The 13,752-nt window shown below is 46.4% G+C and overlaps 1 protein-coding gene across 4 annotated transcripts; it reads right to left on the bottom strand.

Moving 5' to 3' along the window:
• Nucleotides 1-2,235: 2,235 nt before the first annotated feature.
• Nucleotides 2,236-12,793, bottom strand: med11 (mediator complex subunit 11). Of its 4 annotated transcripts, XM_059975155.1 has the most exons (4): nucleotides 12,624-12,644; nucleotides 8,402-8,417; nucleotides 3,819-3,949; nucleotides 2,236-3,367 (listed from the first exon to the last, which is right to left on the bottom strand). In XM_059975155.1, exons 1-4 carry the CDS (start codon nucleotides 12,627-12,629, stop codon nucleotides 3,227-3,229), a joined length of 294 nt encoding a protein of 97 aa, XP_059831138.1. In that variant the 5' UTR covers nucleotides 12,630-12,644; the 3' UTR covers nucleotides 2,236-3,226. The 4 variants fall into 4 exon arrangements, with proteins under 4 accessions (XP_059831138.1, XP_059831137.1, XP_059831136.1 ...); XM_059975154.1 differs by lacking the exon at nucleotides 8,402-8,417 and having other exon boundaries at nucleotides 12,636-12,793; XM_059975153.1 differs by lacking the exon at nucleotides 8,402-8,417 and having other exon boundaries at nucleotides 12,624-12,779.
• Nucleotides 12,794-13,752: the final 959 nt, after the last annotated feature.

Raw genomic sequence — 13,752 nt, 5'->3', positions numbered from 1 at the left:
ATTCACAACCGTTTCAGTTCATCAATATTTCTGGGATACCTTGCATGAACTTCTTCAAGTCATACCACAGCAACTTAATTGGTTAAGGTCTAGTCTAAAACACATATTTCTTCTTTTAAACCAGTCTTTTGTTGAGTTGTATTTCAAATCATTGTCTTGTTGTATCATCCAATTTCTATTAAGCTTCATGTGACGGACCGCTACCCTGACATTCTCCCGTAAAATGTCTTGATACAATTTTGAATTCATTCTTCCCTCAATGATTACAAGCTGTCCAGACCCTGAGGCAACAAAGGAGCCCCATACCATGATACTCCATCTGCCATGCTTGTTAGGATGGGGTTTTAGTGGTGTGAGCCCTTGTTCCTCCAAACATAGCAGTGTGTACTTCTGTCTCATCTGTCCACAGAACATTGTCCCAGAAATGTTGTGGAACATCCAGGTGGAAATTTGAGACATATAGCAATGTTTCTTTGGTTTCCTTCGTGGTGTTCTTCCATTGACACCATTCTTGTTCAGTGTTTTTTTATACAGTGGACACAAGAACAGAGATTTCTTCGGGATTTTTTGCTGTTACCCTTGGATTCTTTTACACCTCCTTCAGCACTGCACATTGTACTCTTAGATGCCCACTCCTCAGGAGAGTAGCAACAATACTGAATTATCTCTATTTCTAGACGATTTCTTTTACTGTGGACTGATTAAATACTCAGGTCTTTAGAAATGCTCTTGCAGTGTTTTCCAGCTTCATGCATCTCCACAAATCTTCTAAGGTCCTCTGAAAGCTGCTTTGATCGAGGCATGGTGCATATAAACAGATCTTTCTTGAGAAGAGCAGGCTCTGTCAGTAACCCGACTTTGTGTGTCGTTTTTTATAGGGCAGGACACCTCTACAACCCAGACCTCCAATCTCATTGACTGGAACACCTGACCCCAAATAGCTTTTGTAGAAGGCATTACCCCAGAGGTTCACATACTTTTTTGAACCTAGACTGCAATTGTTTAAGTGGCGTACTCAGTATTGACAAAAAGTACAATTGTTTGCATGTTATTAGTTTAGGCAGGTTGTGTTTGTCTATTATTGTGACTTAGATGAAGGTCAGACCACATTCTATGAGTAATTAACGGAGAACACCAGGTAAGTGCAAAAGCTTCTCAAACTTTTTCTTGCAACTGTGTCATTAACAATAAACCCGATTTTGATCACTGAAATCTCACTTGAAGTGCTCCCCAGTGGGCACTGTCGGAATAGCATGTGTAACTTAAATTCTTCTCATAATAACCCTGTAGTTCAACTTTCGTAAGCTTACTTACTATTTTTATATAATTGCCTACATAGTGTAGTGGTTAGCACAACTCTGGCGACCCAGGTTCAAATCCTGCCACTGTATGTAAGGAGCTTGCATGTTTTCCCCATGACCACGTGGGTTTCCTCCAGGACCTCTGGATTCTTCCCACAGTCCAAAGACATACCAGTCGGTAGGTTAACTGGTCTTGTAAGTTGTCATAAGATTAGCTTAGGGTTAAATCAGGGGTTGCTGGGTGGTGCTGCTCGAATGACCTATTCCGCACTGTATTTCAATCGAAAAAATGTCATTATTCAGTGAATTTTCTAATTGTAGTCCAGCTGATAGCGTATTTTCCGAGAAGTTTCTCAGTTTTTCTGCAACTGGCGTCTTGCCACTTGAATCCGGTTGTTTCATAGTTTAATTGTTACCATTGAAAGTTGCTTATCTCCCGTCAAAGGTTTCATGTTACCTTCATAAGTTATTGTGATTACCTTATTGCATGTTATGTGTATTACTGTGTTTTACACCCTGGTTTGAAGAAACATTGTCATAATCATTATATGGAAATATATGTTTATAGATGTATATAATTAAATTACAACAAACTTAACTTGACTTCAAGTCTACGATTTCCTTTTCTTTCTGCATTCTTTGTTCTTATGATACTCATAAAGCGGTCATGATCACCAAGTTTTATGCCTCACCTTGACTTCCGAAGAACCTCTGGATCAACATCACCACATCCAAGAATGCTGTTACTAAGGCCTGAATTAAACAACTCTTTTGAGGTACCCACCAGCACTGCTGGAGAGATTCTATTCGTGCGGTGTCCCTATCTGAGAAGCCCGATACGGGGTGTGTGTTGGCGGTCAGTGATAATGAGCTGGCTGTGAACCCCCGGGAAGGGGGAAAGGACCACAGAACTACCAAGGACTTGGACAAGAGGTCCACTGCTTTCCATTTATTTCAAGGGAATTGATCCCTGCAGACACAGAAATACAACACGGGACCGAGAGACGCCCAGTACACCAATCACAGCAGACAATGAGCGTCACTACGTGGAGATGTTCCCCGTCAAAGCAGCACCTTGCAACCATCCCCCTTCCCCAGCACCCGTGCCAGTTTCCCAGCAGCCATCTCATTTCCTCACACATACAGCACTCTCCCACCCCTAGCAAACACCACCATTCCCCACCCCTAGTAGCCACTCCCTCCCACACCAGTACTTATCACCATCCCCCCACACCCATTCCTCTGCACTCAAACCCTCCCCACAGTACCCTGCATCCACACACACCTCGACAGCACCAATCCCATCACCCAGCACCCTATTTCCCAATGCACCCAAACACCTCTTTAGCCTGAAAACTGCACCCACTTCAAGCACAGCAGCTCCAATTCCAGCATCAGTGTAGGAGATGGAACAGGGAGGGGAGGTGAGGGTGCAGCGGGTGATGAGAAGGATGAGATGTGAGAAGGGCAGGGGAGATGAGAATTTGTGTGGAAATTTGAGGGGTTGAGTAGGTGTGAGGAAAGTGGTGAGGGGGAAGAGTAGGGAGGGGAGGCGGAGGGGGGAGTTGGGAGAAATGATGGGAGGGTGGGAGAGTGAGGAGTAAGGGTAGGGGTAGGGGAGGAGGTAGTGAGGAAGGCAGGAAGGTGGTGTTCAGCTGGAGTTCACATGGTAAAGGAAGAGCCCTCAGTTATTATGGATCGGGACCCTATCCCCCGTCCTGCCTGGAGCGCTCCATGCTGTCACCCACATTCACATCCGGAGCTGACCCTCCATTTGGTTCAGTGTTAAACAGACCCAAGTGGTAGAGACGGACAGACGGTAACCGGATCGTGAACCAGGCCGTGTCCGGCGAACACACAGAGGTGCCCGGCTGGGTTACAGGTTCCCGGTGGGTGGCGCGAACAGAGGACAGGACGGACTCGACTCACGGCTGCTCCAGCATCTGGTCGCAGGTCCGGGCCAGGTCTCGCACCTTGAGGTGGGTGTATTCGACTCGGTTCACTGCCATCTGAGCATCCTTCCGTGCCGAGTAACTGGAACCTTCGTGAGGCTGTCCTGTGGCAACCTGGGGAGGGAGAGTCGGGATTCGGGAGGGAGAGGAGAAGAGGGCGGATCAGAGATATTAGGAGAAAATGGGGAGAGGTACAGACAGAACAAGGGAGACAGCACAGAGGAGGAGTCAGGAGGAGAGGAACAGAGAGACAGAGATAGGAACAGAGGGTGAATATGCAAGAGTGACAAAGAACAAGCACAACTCAGTGGGGAAGAGACAGGAGGGAGGATGAGAGGGGTGGGGGGAGATGCAGATTCATAGATGATGACGAAGAGGTGAAGGGGAGGGGGGAAAAAGAAGTTTATTTAGACAGCACAGGTCACAACGCAGAAAGGTCTGCTGGCAAGTTACACGCGACGAGATTTCCCTGCAGTTTGTTAACATGGCATGACAGCACCCACCCAATGTACTGGACTGCGAGGTTAGGGATGGGAGGGGAGGTGCTGGGGCGTACAGGACCCACCTGGGTGAGGTAGCGGATCTGGCTGCTGAGCTCCATCTCCACCCGCTGGACGGAAGCAGTGAACTGGGAGGCGTGTCGGTCCAGCGTTCTCTCCGTTACCTTCTCCTTTGACATCTCCAGGATGGCGTTAGCTGACAGTGTGAAAAAGGCAGGGCAGGTCACAGCATTATCAGTAGATAGTAGGGAGCTAGAGTATCAGAGCCAAAACAAGGAGGAAGCTTCTCCCTCCATCACCCACACCCAGGGGATTGCCCTCCCACTCAAACACCTCCATTCTCCCATTAGGAACCACCCCCCTTCCTGCCTATAAACCCTCATACTCCTGCCACTCAGGAACTCTCCCCATTGCCCCCACCTCAGAAATCCACTGTATATCAGCCTCTCATTCCCATTCAGAAACGGCTCCATCTTTCTCCCCACCCAGAATTCCTTTCTTCCTTCACCCAGAAGCCCCCTTATCTTCTCCCCAATCTCCTCCCCACTCAGAAACACTCATCTTTCTCGCCCAGAAACCCTCTTATCTGCCCTCCTCACCCATAAGACCGAGGAGCTGAATTGGGCCATTCTGTCCATCGAGTCTGCTCCCATTCCATTAAGGCTGATTTATTTTCCCCCTCAACCCCATCCTCCTGCCTTCTCCCTGTAACCTTTGACATCCATACTAATGAAGAACCTATCAACCCGCTTTAAATACATCCAATGACTCGGCTTCCACACCCATCTGCGGCAATGAATTCCAGAGACTCACCACTCTCTATCTAAATAAATACCCCATCTCTTTTCTAAAGGGGAGTCCTGCCAATCAGAGGTTGTGCCCTCTGGTCCTAAACTCCCCCACTAATGGAAATATCCTCTTCACATTCACCCACGGCCTTTCAATATTCAGCAGGTTTCAATGGCATTTCCCTGCCCCCCACCTCATCCTTCAATCTCCAGTGAGTACAGGCCCACAGCCATCAAATCCACCTCATTACGTTAACCCTTTCATCCCTGGGATCATTCATGTGCACCCTCTCTGGACCCTCTCCACTGCCAGTGCATCCTTTCTAGGATAAGGGGCCCTCCTACAGGCAGATGAAATAGGGAAATTTAAGAGACATCTCGATGGGCACATGAATGTGAGGAAAATTAAGGAATGTGGACATTGTGTAGGCATAAGGGACTCATTTAATAGGCCTTTAGATTATTAATTTATTTGGTTCAGTTGAATATTGAAGAGCCTGTGCCTATACTGTACTGATCCATGTAAAAATGATTAGACTATTCCAAATGCAGTCTCACCAATGCCTGAAAAAGCCTTGGCAATGTACCCTTGCTTTTGTATCCTAGTTCTCTCCAAATGAAAGCTAACATTGCACAAGGACTCAAGTCCCTTCGTACCTCTGATATCTGAATTTGATCCCCATTAGGAAAATGCTTTATGCCTTTATTTCTTCTATCAAACTGTGAAATCATACACTTCCTGATGTATTCCATCTGCCACTTCTTCATGCATTCCCTTCATATGCCCAAGTCCCTCTGCAGACTCCCTGCTTCCTCAACACTACTGCCTCACACCTATTTTTGTATCATCCACAAACTTTCACTCCATCATTCAGATCACTGGCATGTAACGTAAAAAGCAGTCCCAACACCGACCCCCATAGGCAATCAGAAACGGCCCCCTTTATACCCACTCTTCTCCTCCTGCCTATCAGCCAATCTTCTATCCATGCTAGCATCCTTCCTGACAAGTCTGTTGGAATTCTTTGAAGAAATAACAAGGGCTCTTATCTTCGGCAGCCTCATGTGCAGCACCTTGTCAAAAGCCAAGTAAGCAACAGCCATTGACTCTCCTTTGTCTAGCTTGCCTGTTATTTCCTCAAAGAATTCCAACAGATTTGTAAGGCAAGATTTCCCCTTAAGGAAACCATGCTGACTTCAGCTAGTTTTGTTATGTGCCCCCCGTTAGCACATCCTTCAATGCGCTGCAACAAAGATGGAGGAGGGGCATTGGGCACAATACACACTCCACAGTTCTCCTTTAGTGAAGTTGCCAACAGTGACCCCATTTTTCTCTTCCTCTTCTTTCTTCTCTATACACCTGCTACCTTCCAGGTGGTTGGAATTATTCTAGAATTTATTGAATTTTGGATTAAATTTGACACAAAGAAGTTGCAGGGTAGGGTTAATTTAGATTATACGAGCAATACTGGTCGAGTCTCTGAGATGTCTTCAATGCCAGGGGTTTGGCCAGGTACTGTCGCAGCCGTGTGCAAGTGTTGTCGACATGGTGAACGTGATTATGGTAATTGTAGAAAACACGTTAACCTAAAATGTAGCAACTGTGAAGCAGAACATGGCATACACAGTGTCTTGTGTATCAGAAAACCCTGGAGGAGTAAATAATGTTCAAAAGAGGTTTGCTAATGTTTTTTTCTAATCTTACCATGCAACACTAGAAGCCTGCTGAACGGTGAAGAGTTTAAGAAATTTAATGAAGATTTACCAAATAAACTTGATGTTATGTGTGTACAGGAAACCTGGCCGAAGTCTTGTCTAAGTTTTAAGAGACAAGATTATGTTGAAATGAGATGTGATGGAACTGGGCAATGAAGGAACAGTGGCTGCCTTTGTTAAAAGTGGGATGGCACATAGAGTTTTGGAGATTGGCGTTGTTTATGAGTCAACTGTGGTTGTAATTTGGGAAAGAATAGTAAATTACAGCTAATAATTGTTATAACTTGTGAAAAGTTATTACCCTCCAACCATCAGGTGCTTGAATAAAAGGGGTCACTTACCCATCCATTGAAATATTCCCATAACCAATGATCTCACTTTAATGACTCTTTATCGCATGTTCTCGTTATTTATTGCTATTTATTTATATTTGCATTTGTACAGTTTGTTGTCTTCTGCACTCTGGTTAATCTTTCAATGATCTTGTTATAGTTACTATTCTATAGATTTGCTGAGTATGCCCACAGGAAAATTAATCTCAAAGTTGTATGTGGAGACATATATGTACTTTGATAATAAAAGTACTTTGAAAGGATAACATCTGATGTACTGGAAAGTGTGGGTGGGATTGGGAAAACTACGGCGTGGGGATTCTAATGCTCATAGACTACGTGGAGTTACAGTGACGCTGGTGGAAGACTTTCTGGAAGAAATTTGATTGGCTTGTTAGAGTACAAGGATAAATCTATTTAACAAACACTGCTTCTGCTATAGACTTTACGCTGGTATCTGAGGATACAGCAAGCGTGTGTAACTGGGAAATGTATAATGATACAACAGTAAGTAGTCATAATTTCCCCATTATCTGTACAATGGGAATAGATGTGTATCAGAGGAAAGGTTCTTATATGCCCAGATGGGATTTTAAAAAAGTAAATTGCTATGCATTTGATCATTTATATGGAAGTAGATTTCCTCATCATTTGGTTTTAGAGGATATCGAGATACCTTATGCTCTGTACTCAACTAAATAGCTACAGAATGAATTCCCAGATCGTTGGGAGATAGAGGGGCTGTTCTCTGGTGGACAGATGAATGTAGAAGAGGTGTGAAGGAGTGGCATAAAGCTTTTAGACAAGTTGGGCAGTGTTTCTCCTACCCATCTTTCAGACAATATAAAAGAGCTCAAGCTACAGTTACAAAAGTAGTGAGAACTGCAAAGAAAATGTCTTGGAGAAGGAAAGAAGAGAGGTTTTACAGAGAAACAGTTTTGGCAAGCAATCCTCAAATTGCTGAGGAAAAAAATGTTTCAGTTCCTGCTTGGATGTTGAATTTACATTGTTTGAAAGTGCTGGCCAGACAGCACCTGGGAAAGATGATTTGAGCTTAAGTATGTTAACATGGCTATCAGATTTGAAACTTGTCTTGGTTTTGAAATTCTTTTAACACTTCTGGGAAATTTGCAGTTGTTATCCCTATATTGAAACCTGGTAAGGAGTAATCAGATCCTTTCAGGCATAGACCTATTTTGCTAACGTCAAATGTATGCAACATAATAAAATGAATGGTTACAGCAAGGCTTTCTTCCTTTGTGGAAAGCAGTGGAAAATTAGCTGCATCTCGAGCTGGATTTTGTAAAGGGAGAATGACTATGGACTTGGTGTTAAGATTGGAATCTGATATTCGTAATGCCCCGGTTAATAAAGAACCAATGGTCGAAGTTTTCTCTGCTATGGAGAAAGCTTATGATATGTTATGGACCAAAGATTGTTGCTTAAACTAGAAAAGATGGGAATATGTGGTAGAACATTCAACTGGATTCAAGACTCGATACATGATAGGAAGATAGGTTAGAGTTGGAACATTTTCCAAGGAGAGTCGGACTCCACAGGGGAGTGTGTGTGGCCCACTCCTTTTTAATGCTACGATTAATATTTCCCAATCAACTGGTATATCTTTGGACTGTAGGAGGAAACCGGTGCACCCAGAGCAAGCCCATGCGGCCACGGGAAGGATATACAAATTCTTTACAGGCAGCGCAAGAATTGAACCCGGATCACCAGCACTGTAAGACGTTGAGCCAACCACTATGCCACCTTGCCACCCCAAACAGGTGAATAAGGAGAAAAGGAGTTTGGTCTTACATAGAGTGGTTGAGATCTAGAATGCGTTGCCAGAGGAGATGGTTGAAAAAGATAGTCACTGTAATTAAAAAAAACCTTCAGACAGATAACTGCGTAGTCAAAGCATTGAAGGTAACAATACTAATGCGGACAAATCAGTTTGCAAAGATTCATTTGTTTTGCTAAGAGGAACATTACACTCACAATTGCTCTCGCTATAGAATAAATCTCTTCTACACGAGTCAGTGGTAAAGTTTCTACATATGTGAATGGGCACAGAAAGGGAATGCAAATAAAATTCTAGAGAACTGCAAAAAAACCCTTAACGTGTTCAGGTGCTTAGTTGTGATTGGGCTGTGAGCAGGTCACTTAAACAGATATATATCGCTTTAATGGGATCTGTCTTTGGTTATGGACGTCAGCCTCACCAGCAGTCTGAAAGCCCCTGGATAAAGTTCAAGCTCAAGCACTGAGATTATGTTGTTGGGCTATTAAATTATCCCCAATTTCATCATGAATGGTAGAAATGGGCGAAGTAGCTTTGCATCTACACAGGTTACAGTTAGCAATGATTTTTTTGGGGTTAATAGAAGAGGACATGAAGTCGGTCATCCAATATTGGCAACATTTGTAGAGTGCTTGTATCCGTAACGTCTTCAGCTTGGAGTGGATGGGAAACGAAAGGGCACAAAGTCTTGGTGCTTAATGTGGATTATGGCTCCTTTCTGTCACCCCTCCATGGGTTTTCCTTTGCCTGTAGCTGGTTTGGGCCGTCAGGAAAAGATCGAGATGAGTGATTAGTTATCAGTAGCACAGGATGTTCAGCAATATAACGGATTCTTACATATCTATACAGATGGTTGAAAAGATCCAGTGACAGGTCATTCAGCTGTTTCTGTGTATGCTCCCAAGTTTCAGATTACTATTAAAAACGATTATCTGACAAAATATCGGTATTCAGGTCTGAGATGGTTGCAAACATGAGGAAATCTGCAGATGCTGGAAATTTAAACAACACAACACATAATACTGGTGGAACACAGCAGGCCAGGCAGCGTCTACAAGGACTGTCGACGTTTCGGGCCGAGACACTTCGTCAGGACTGAGACGGTTGCTTTCACTTTCGCCTTGAAATGGGTTGAAGAGGTACGGACGGGCTGATTAGTTTTCGGTTTTGTTATATATTAAAACAGGTATTCTGAATTGTAGGCCAGACATTCTTCTTGAGATTGGACAGTGTCTGTTGAGGCTGCAGGGTCTAGGCTTGCATATCCAATTCTTTTGGGTCCCTGCACATGGTGGAGTTGAAGGAAACCCACCATGCTTGCTGGGTGATTGCTTTACATTCAAGCCAGGCAATCACTTAAAATCAAGGATGTACTGGTGCCTTTGGATAGAAGGGAGGCGATAGCCATAATTAAAAAGTCTATTTGATCACTATGGAAGTTGGGATAAGGAAAAGAAAAGGCAACATTTATACAAACTACAGAGGATGGTGGGAACTCAACTGGGGGATGGGTATAAAAGAGAGAAGCAGTTAATACCTACACGTTTACATATTGGACATACTAGGGTGAATAATTCCTTGTTCACAATCCGGGCATTCGCAGGGAGCGCAATTGTCAAGAAATACATTGTTTCAATGCAGTTCTGATGATGTGCGAAGGAAATATCTCATCGCTAAATTGAGATCTTTGGGACAGACACAGTTCAACATGGATAGTCCGTTAGGATCCTCCAAGAAGTCCACAACCTTGTCGTGGCTTGGAGGCTTGCGTGCCTCAATGACCCGGACAGCTAAGTTGGCTATAGTCAGGGCTTTCTGCCATGGCTCTTGATAGGGTCACCCATGCCAAACAGGGCAAAGGGTAGAGGCCCGACCAAGAGTGGTTCACTGGTCTTCCAGTTCTGGGGATTCAATCAGGGCTAACAACCCTGACTGGTAAAACAAAACTTATGAAAAAAGCAATGAAGGATCCTTCTACATCTGAGTGTGACGGTATTCCCGAGTCTCCACCCGGGACTTGCCTGACTGACAATGGTGAAAACTGAGAAGCTGCTGCTAACATGAAGGAACCTCTCAATAACACCAGAGATAGAGGATCTACATTGCTGTCTGAAACACCAGCAGCATAACGGGCAGTAAGTCAGCATGCTGCCATCGTAAGCTATACAAGTGTGCATCTGACTTCCTGAAAAGTACTATTTGAGGGTTTTTCAGGGTGGGGGTGATATAGTGGGTATACTTTCTGCCTCTTTACTCAGTAGGTTGCGGTACTGCACCTTATGTTACTCTGCCAACCGCCATTAAACTTTATCAGAAGAAAAGGAGGTTCATTTGTTTTTCAGTCAGAATGGGGAAGAAACGTGATCCAAGTGACTTTGACCACTGGTGCCAGACAGGGTGGTCTGAGTATCTCAAAAACTGCTCCTCCTGGGGTTTTCACACACAACGATGTCTACATTTTACACAGAATGGTGTGAAAAAACAAACAAAGATCCAGTGAGTGGCAGTTCTGTGGGTGAAAACACCTTGTTAGTGAGAGAGGTCAGAGGAGAATGGCCAGAATGACTCAACTGACAGGAAGGTGACAGTAACTCAGATAACCACACGTTACAACAGTGGCGTGCAGGACAGCATCCTACAGCAGCAGAAGACCACACCACCTTATCAGGTATATCCGAATACGTTGTCGCTGAGTGCATATCTTTTTGATCTGGTCAAAGACCACATTTCCCAATGGGATTTTCTGACAGAAGATAACAGATGTTTGACCTAAACAACATATTAACTAAATGTTAGCCATAACTTGTTTCCTTTTCAACTGTTTGTCTCAGGGTCACAAGGTTACCCGCAGAGACTTTCATCGGAGTGAGGTCCACAAATCAGCTTCTTCTGAACTCACAGCCTCTCTCTCTATCCACAAGATATAGGAGCAGAATTAGGCCTTCTGGCCCACCGAGTCTGCTCTGTCATTTCATCATGGCTGATCTAATTTTCCTCTCGGCCCCAATCTCCTGCCTTCCCCCTGTATCCCTTCATGCCCCGACCAATCAAGAACCTATCAACCTCTGCCTTAAATATACTTACAGATTTGGCCTCCACAGCCACCAGTGGCAAAAATTCACCACTCTTTAGCTAAAAAAAAATTCTCCTCCCCTCCGTTCCAAAAGGACACCCCCTCTAATCTGCAGCTGTGTCCTCTGGACTCAGATTCTCCCACTACAGGAAGCATCCTCTCCACATCTACTTTATAAAGGCATTCACCATTTGATAGGTTTCAATGAGGTCACCCCTTATTCTTCTGAATTCCGGTGAGTGAGACCACCCTCTCTTGTCCCTCTCCCTTTCCTCCCCTCCCCCATCTCTTCCCTTCCCTCCTCACCCCTTTCCCATCCCCCTCACCCCCTGATGCCTCTTTCCCATCCCCCACTCCTTCCCCTCCTCACTCCTCTTTCCCATCCGGCTCACCCCCTTCCCCTCGCCCTTCTTTCCCATTCCCCTCACCCCTTCCCCTCCTCGCCCCTCTTTCCCATCCCCCTCACCCCTCGCCCCTTTCCCATCCCCCACGCCTTTTCCTCCCTGCCCCTTTCCCATTCCCCATCCTTCATTCCCACCCCCCTCACTTTTCCTCCTCGCCCCTTTCCCATCCCCCTTGCTCCTCTTTCCCATCCCCCTCACCCCCTTCCCCCTTTCCCATCTCCCTCACCCCCTTCCCCTCCTCGCCCCTCTTTCCCATCCCCTCACCTCTTTTCCTCCCCGCCCCTTTCCCATCCCCCTCACCTCTTCTCCTCCTCGCCCCTTTCCCATCCCCCTTGCTCCTCTTTCCCATCCCCCTCACCCCCTTCCCCCCTTTCCCATCTCCCTCACCCCCTTCCCCTCCTCGCCCCTCTTTCCCATCCCCTCACCTCTTTTCCTCCCCGCCCCTTTCCCATCCCCCTCACCTCTTCTCCTCCTCGCCCCTTTCCCATCCCCCTTGCTCCTCTTTCCCATCCCCCTCACCCCCTTCCCCCCTTTCCCATCTCCCTCACCCCCTTCCCCTCCTCGCCCCTTTCCCATCCCCTCACCTCTTCTCCTCCTCGCCCCTTTCCCATCCCCCTCACCTCTTCTCCTCCTCGCCCCTTTCCCATCCCCCTCACCCTCCTCGTCCCTCTACCCCATCCTACTCCCCTCATCCACCTCCACCCATTCCACTCCCCCTCCGGCCATCCCCCCTTCCCCTATCACGTCTCTCACCCTCACCGCCATTCCCACCTGCGCTCTGCAAGATGAGCGCGATCTCCTTCTCGACCTCCTCCAGGTTGCGGAGTTTCTCGTTGGCCGGCCCGTACGTGCCCATCGTGGCCCGCCGCTGCTCGGCGTCTTCTGGGTCAGTGCTGAGACGGCCGGGGCAAGAGAGGGTAATGTCGGGGCGGCGGCAGCTCCCGCAACAGCGCCTCCACCGGGCGGGGAGAGCGGGAGAAGATGCAGGAGCTGCGGCGGCGGCGGACCCCGGACCAGCGCCTACCCCTGGCGGGAGGTCGCGGCACAGACGGAGAGGGAGTGCGGAGAGGACACGGACAAGAATAGAGAGGCAGGCAGGGAGGGAGGGTAAAGAGAACGAGTCAAACAGACAGAGAGAGAAAACGAGTAAATGAGGGATAGGAGAGGGAATGAGTGAGACAGACAGAAGGGCGAAAGAAAAAGGGAGTCAGATAAATAGAGAGAAGGAAAGAGAGAGAGAATGAGTGATTGGGGGAGGAGAGGGAATGAGAGATGCCACAGTTATATGTCATAGGGTCAGTTTGCCCTACAGCACAGCAGCGGGTCCTTCAACCCACTGTGCGTCCCGAGCTGTTATTCTGCTCGTCCCACCGAAGCACACTTGAACTATAAGCCCTTCATACCCCCCTCACTCAGATTTATTTAATTACATACACATCGAAATATGCAGTGAAATGTGTTATTTGTGTTAACAATCAACACAACTGGGGTCAGCCCAGGTGTTCTGGCGCCAACGTAGCATGTCCACCGCGTTCAGCAGAGCCACGCAAGACAAGACAAGACAAGGTAAGAAAAGATAGCATCAGTAAAGCATCGTCTTTCCCATCCACTCTCTCTCTCTCGTACTCAGAGACACACATTCACACACAGGCACAGACTGATGTACTTATGCCAACTTCTCTTAAATGTTGCAATCGAGCCCTGCCCATCACTGCATTGGCAGTTCCTTCCACACTCACAACCCTAACCCTCTGAGTGAAGGCAGTCTCAGCCAACGTCAGTGGAGGAAGCCTGCTTGTATTTATCCTATTTATACGCATCATAATGTTGTCTACTTCAATCAATTCTCCTCTCGTTTTCCTACACTCCAGGGAACAAAGTTTCAACC

This window comes from Hypanus sabinus, chromosome 7 (genome assembly GCF_030144855.1).
Source record: "Hypanus sabinus isolate sHypSab1 chromosome 7, sHypSab1.hap1, whole genome shotgun sequence".
NCBI lineage: Eukaryota > Metazoa > Chordata > Chondrichthyes > Myliobatiformes > Dasyatidae > Hypanus > Hypanus sabinus.
This window is presented reverse-complemented; position numbering and strand designations above follow the sequence as displayed.

Excerpts from the sequence above, each read along its gene's own strand:
- med11 (XM_059975152.1), bottom strand. The coding sequence starts at position 12,720 with ATGGGCACGTACGGGCCGGCCAACGAGAAACTCCGCAACCTGGAGGAG. Across the intron at positions 3,950-12,617 it reads AGGTGGGAATGGCGGTGAGG|CTAACGCCATCCTGGAGATG; the intron begins GTGAGAGACGTG and ends TCACACTGTCAG. Across the intron at positions 3,368-3,818 it reads AGATCCGCTACCTCACCCAG|GTTGCCACAGGACAGCCTCA; the intron begins GTGGGTCCTGTA and ends CTCCCTCCCCAG.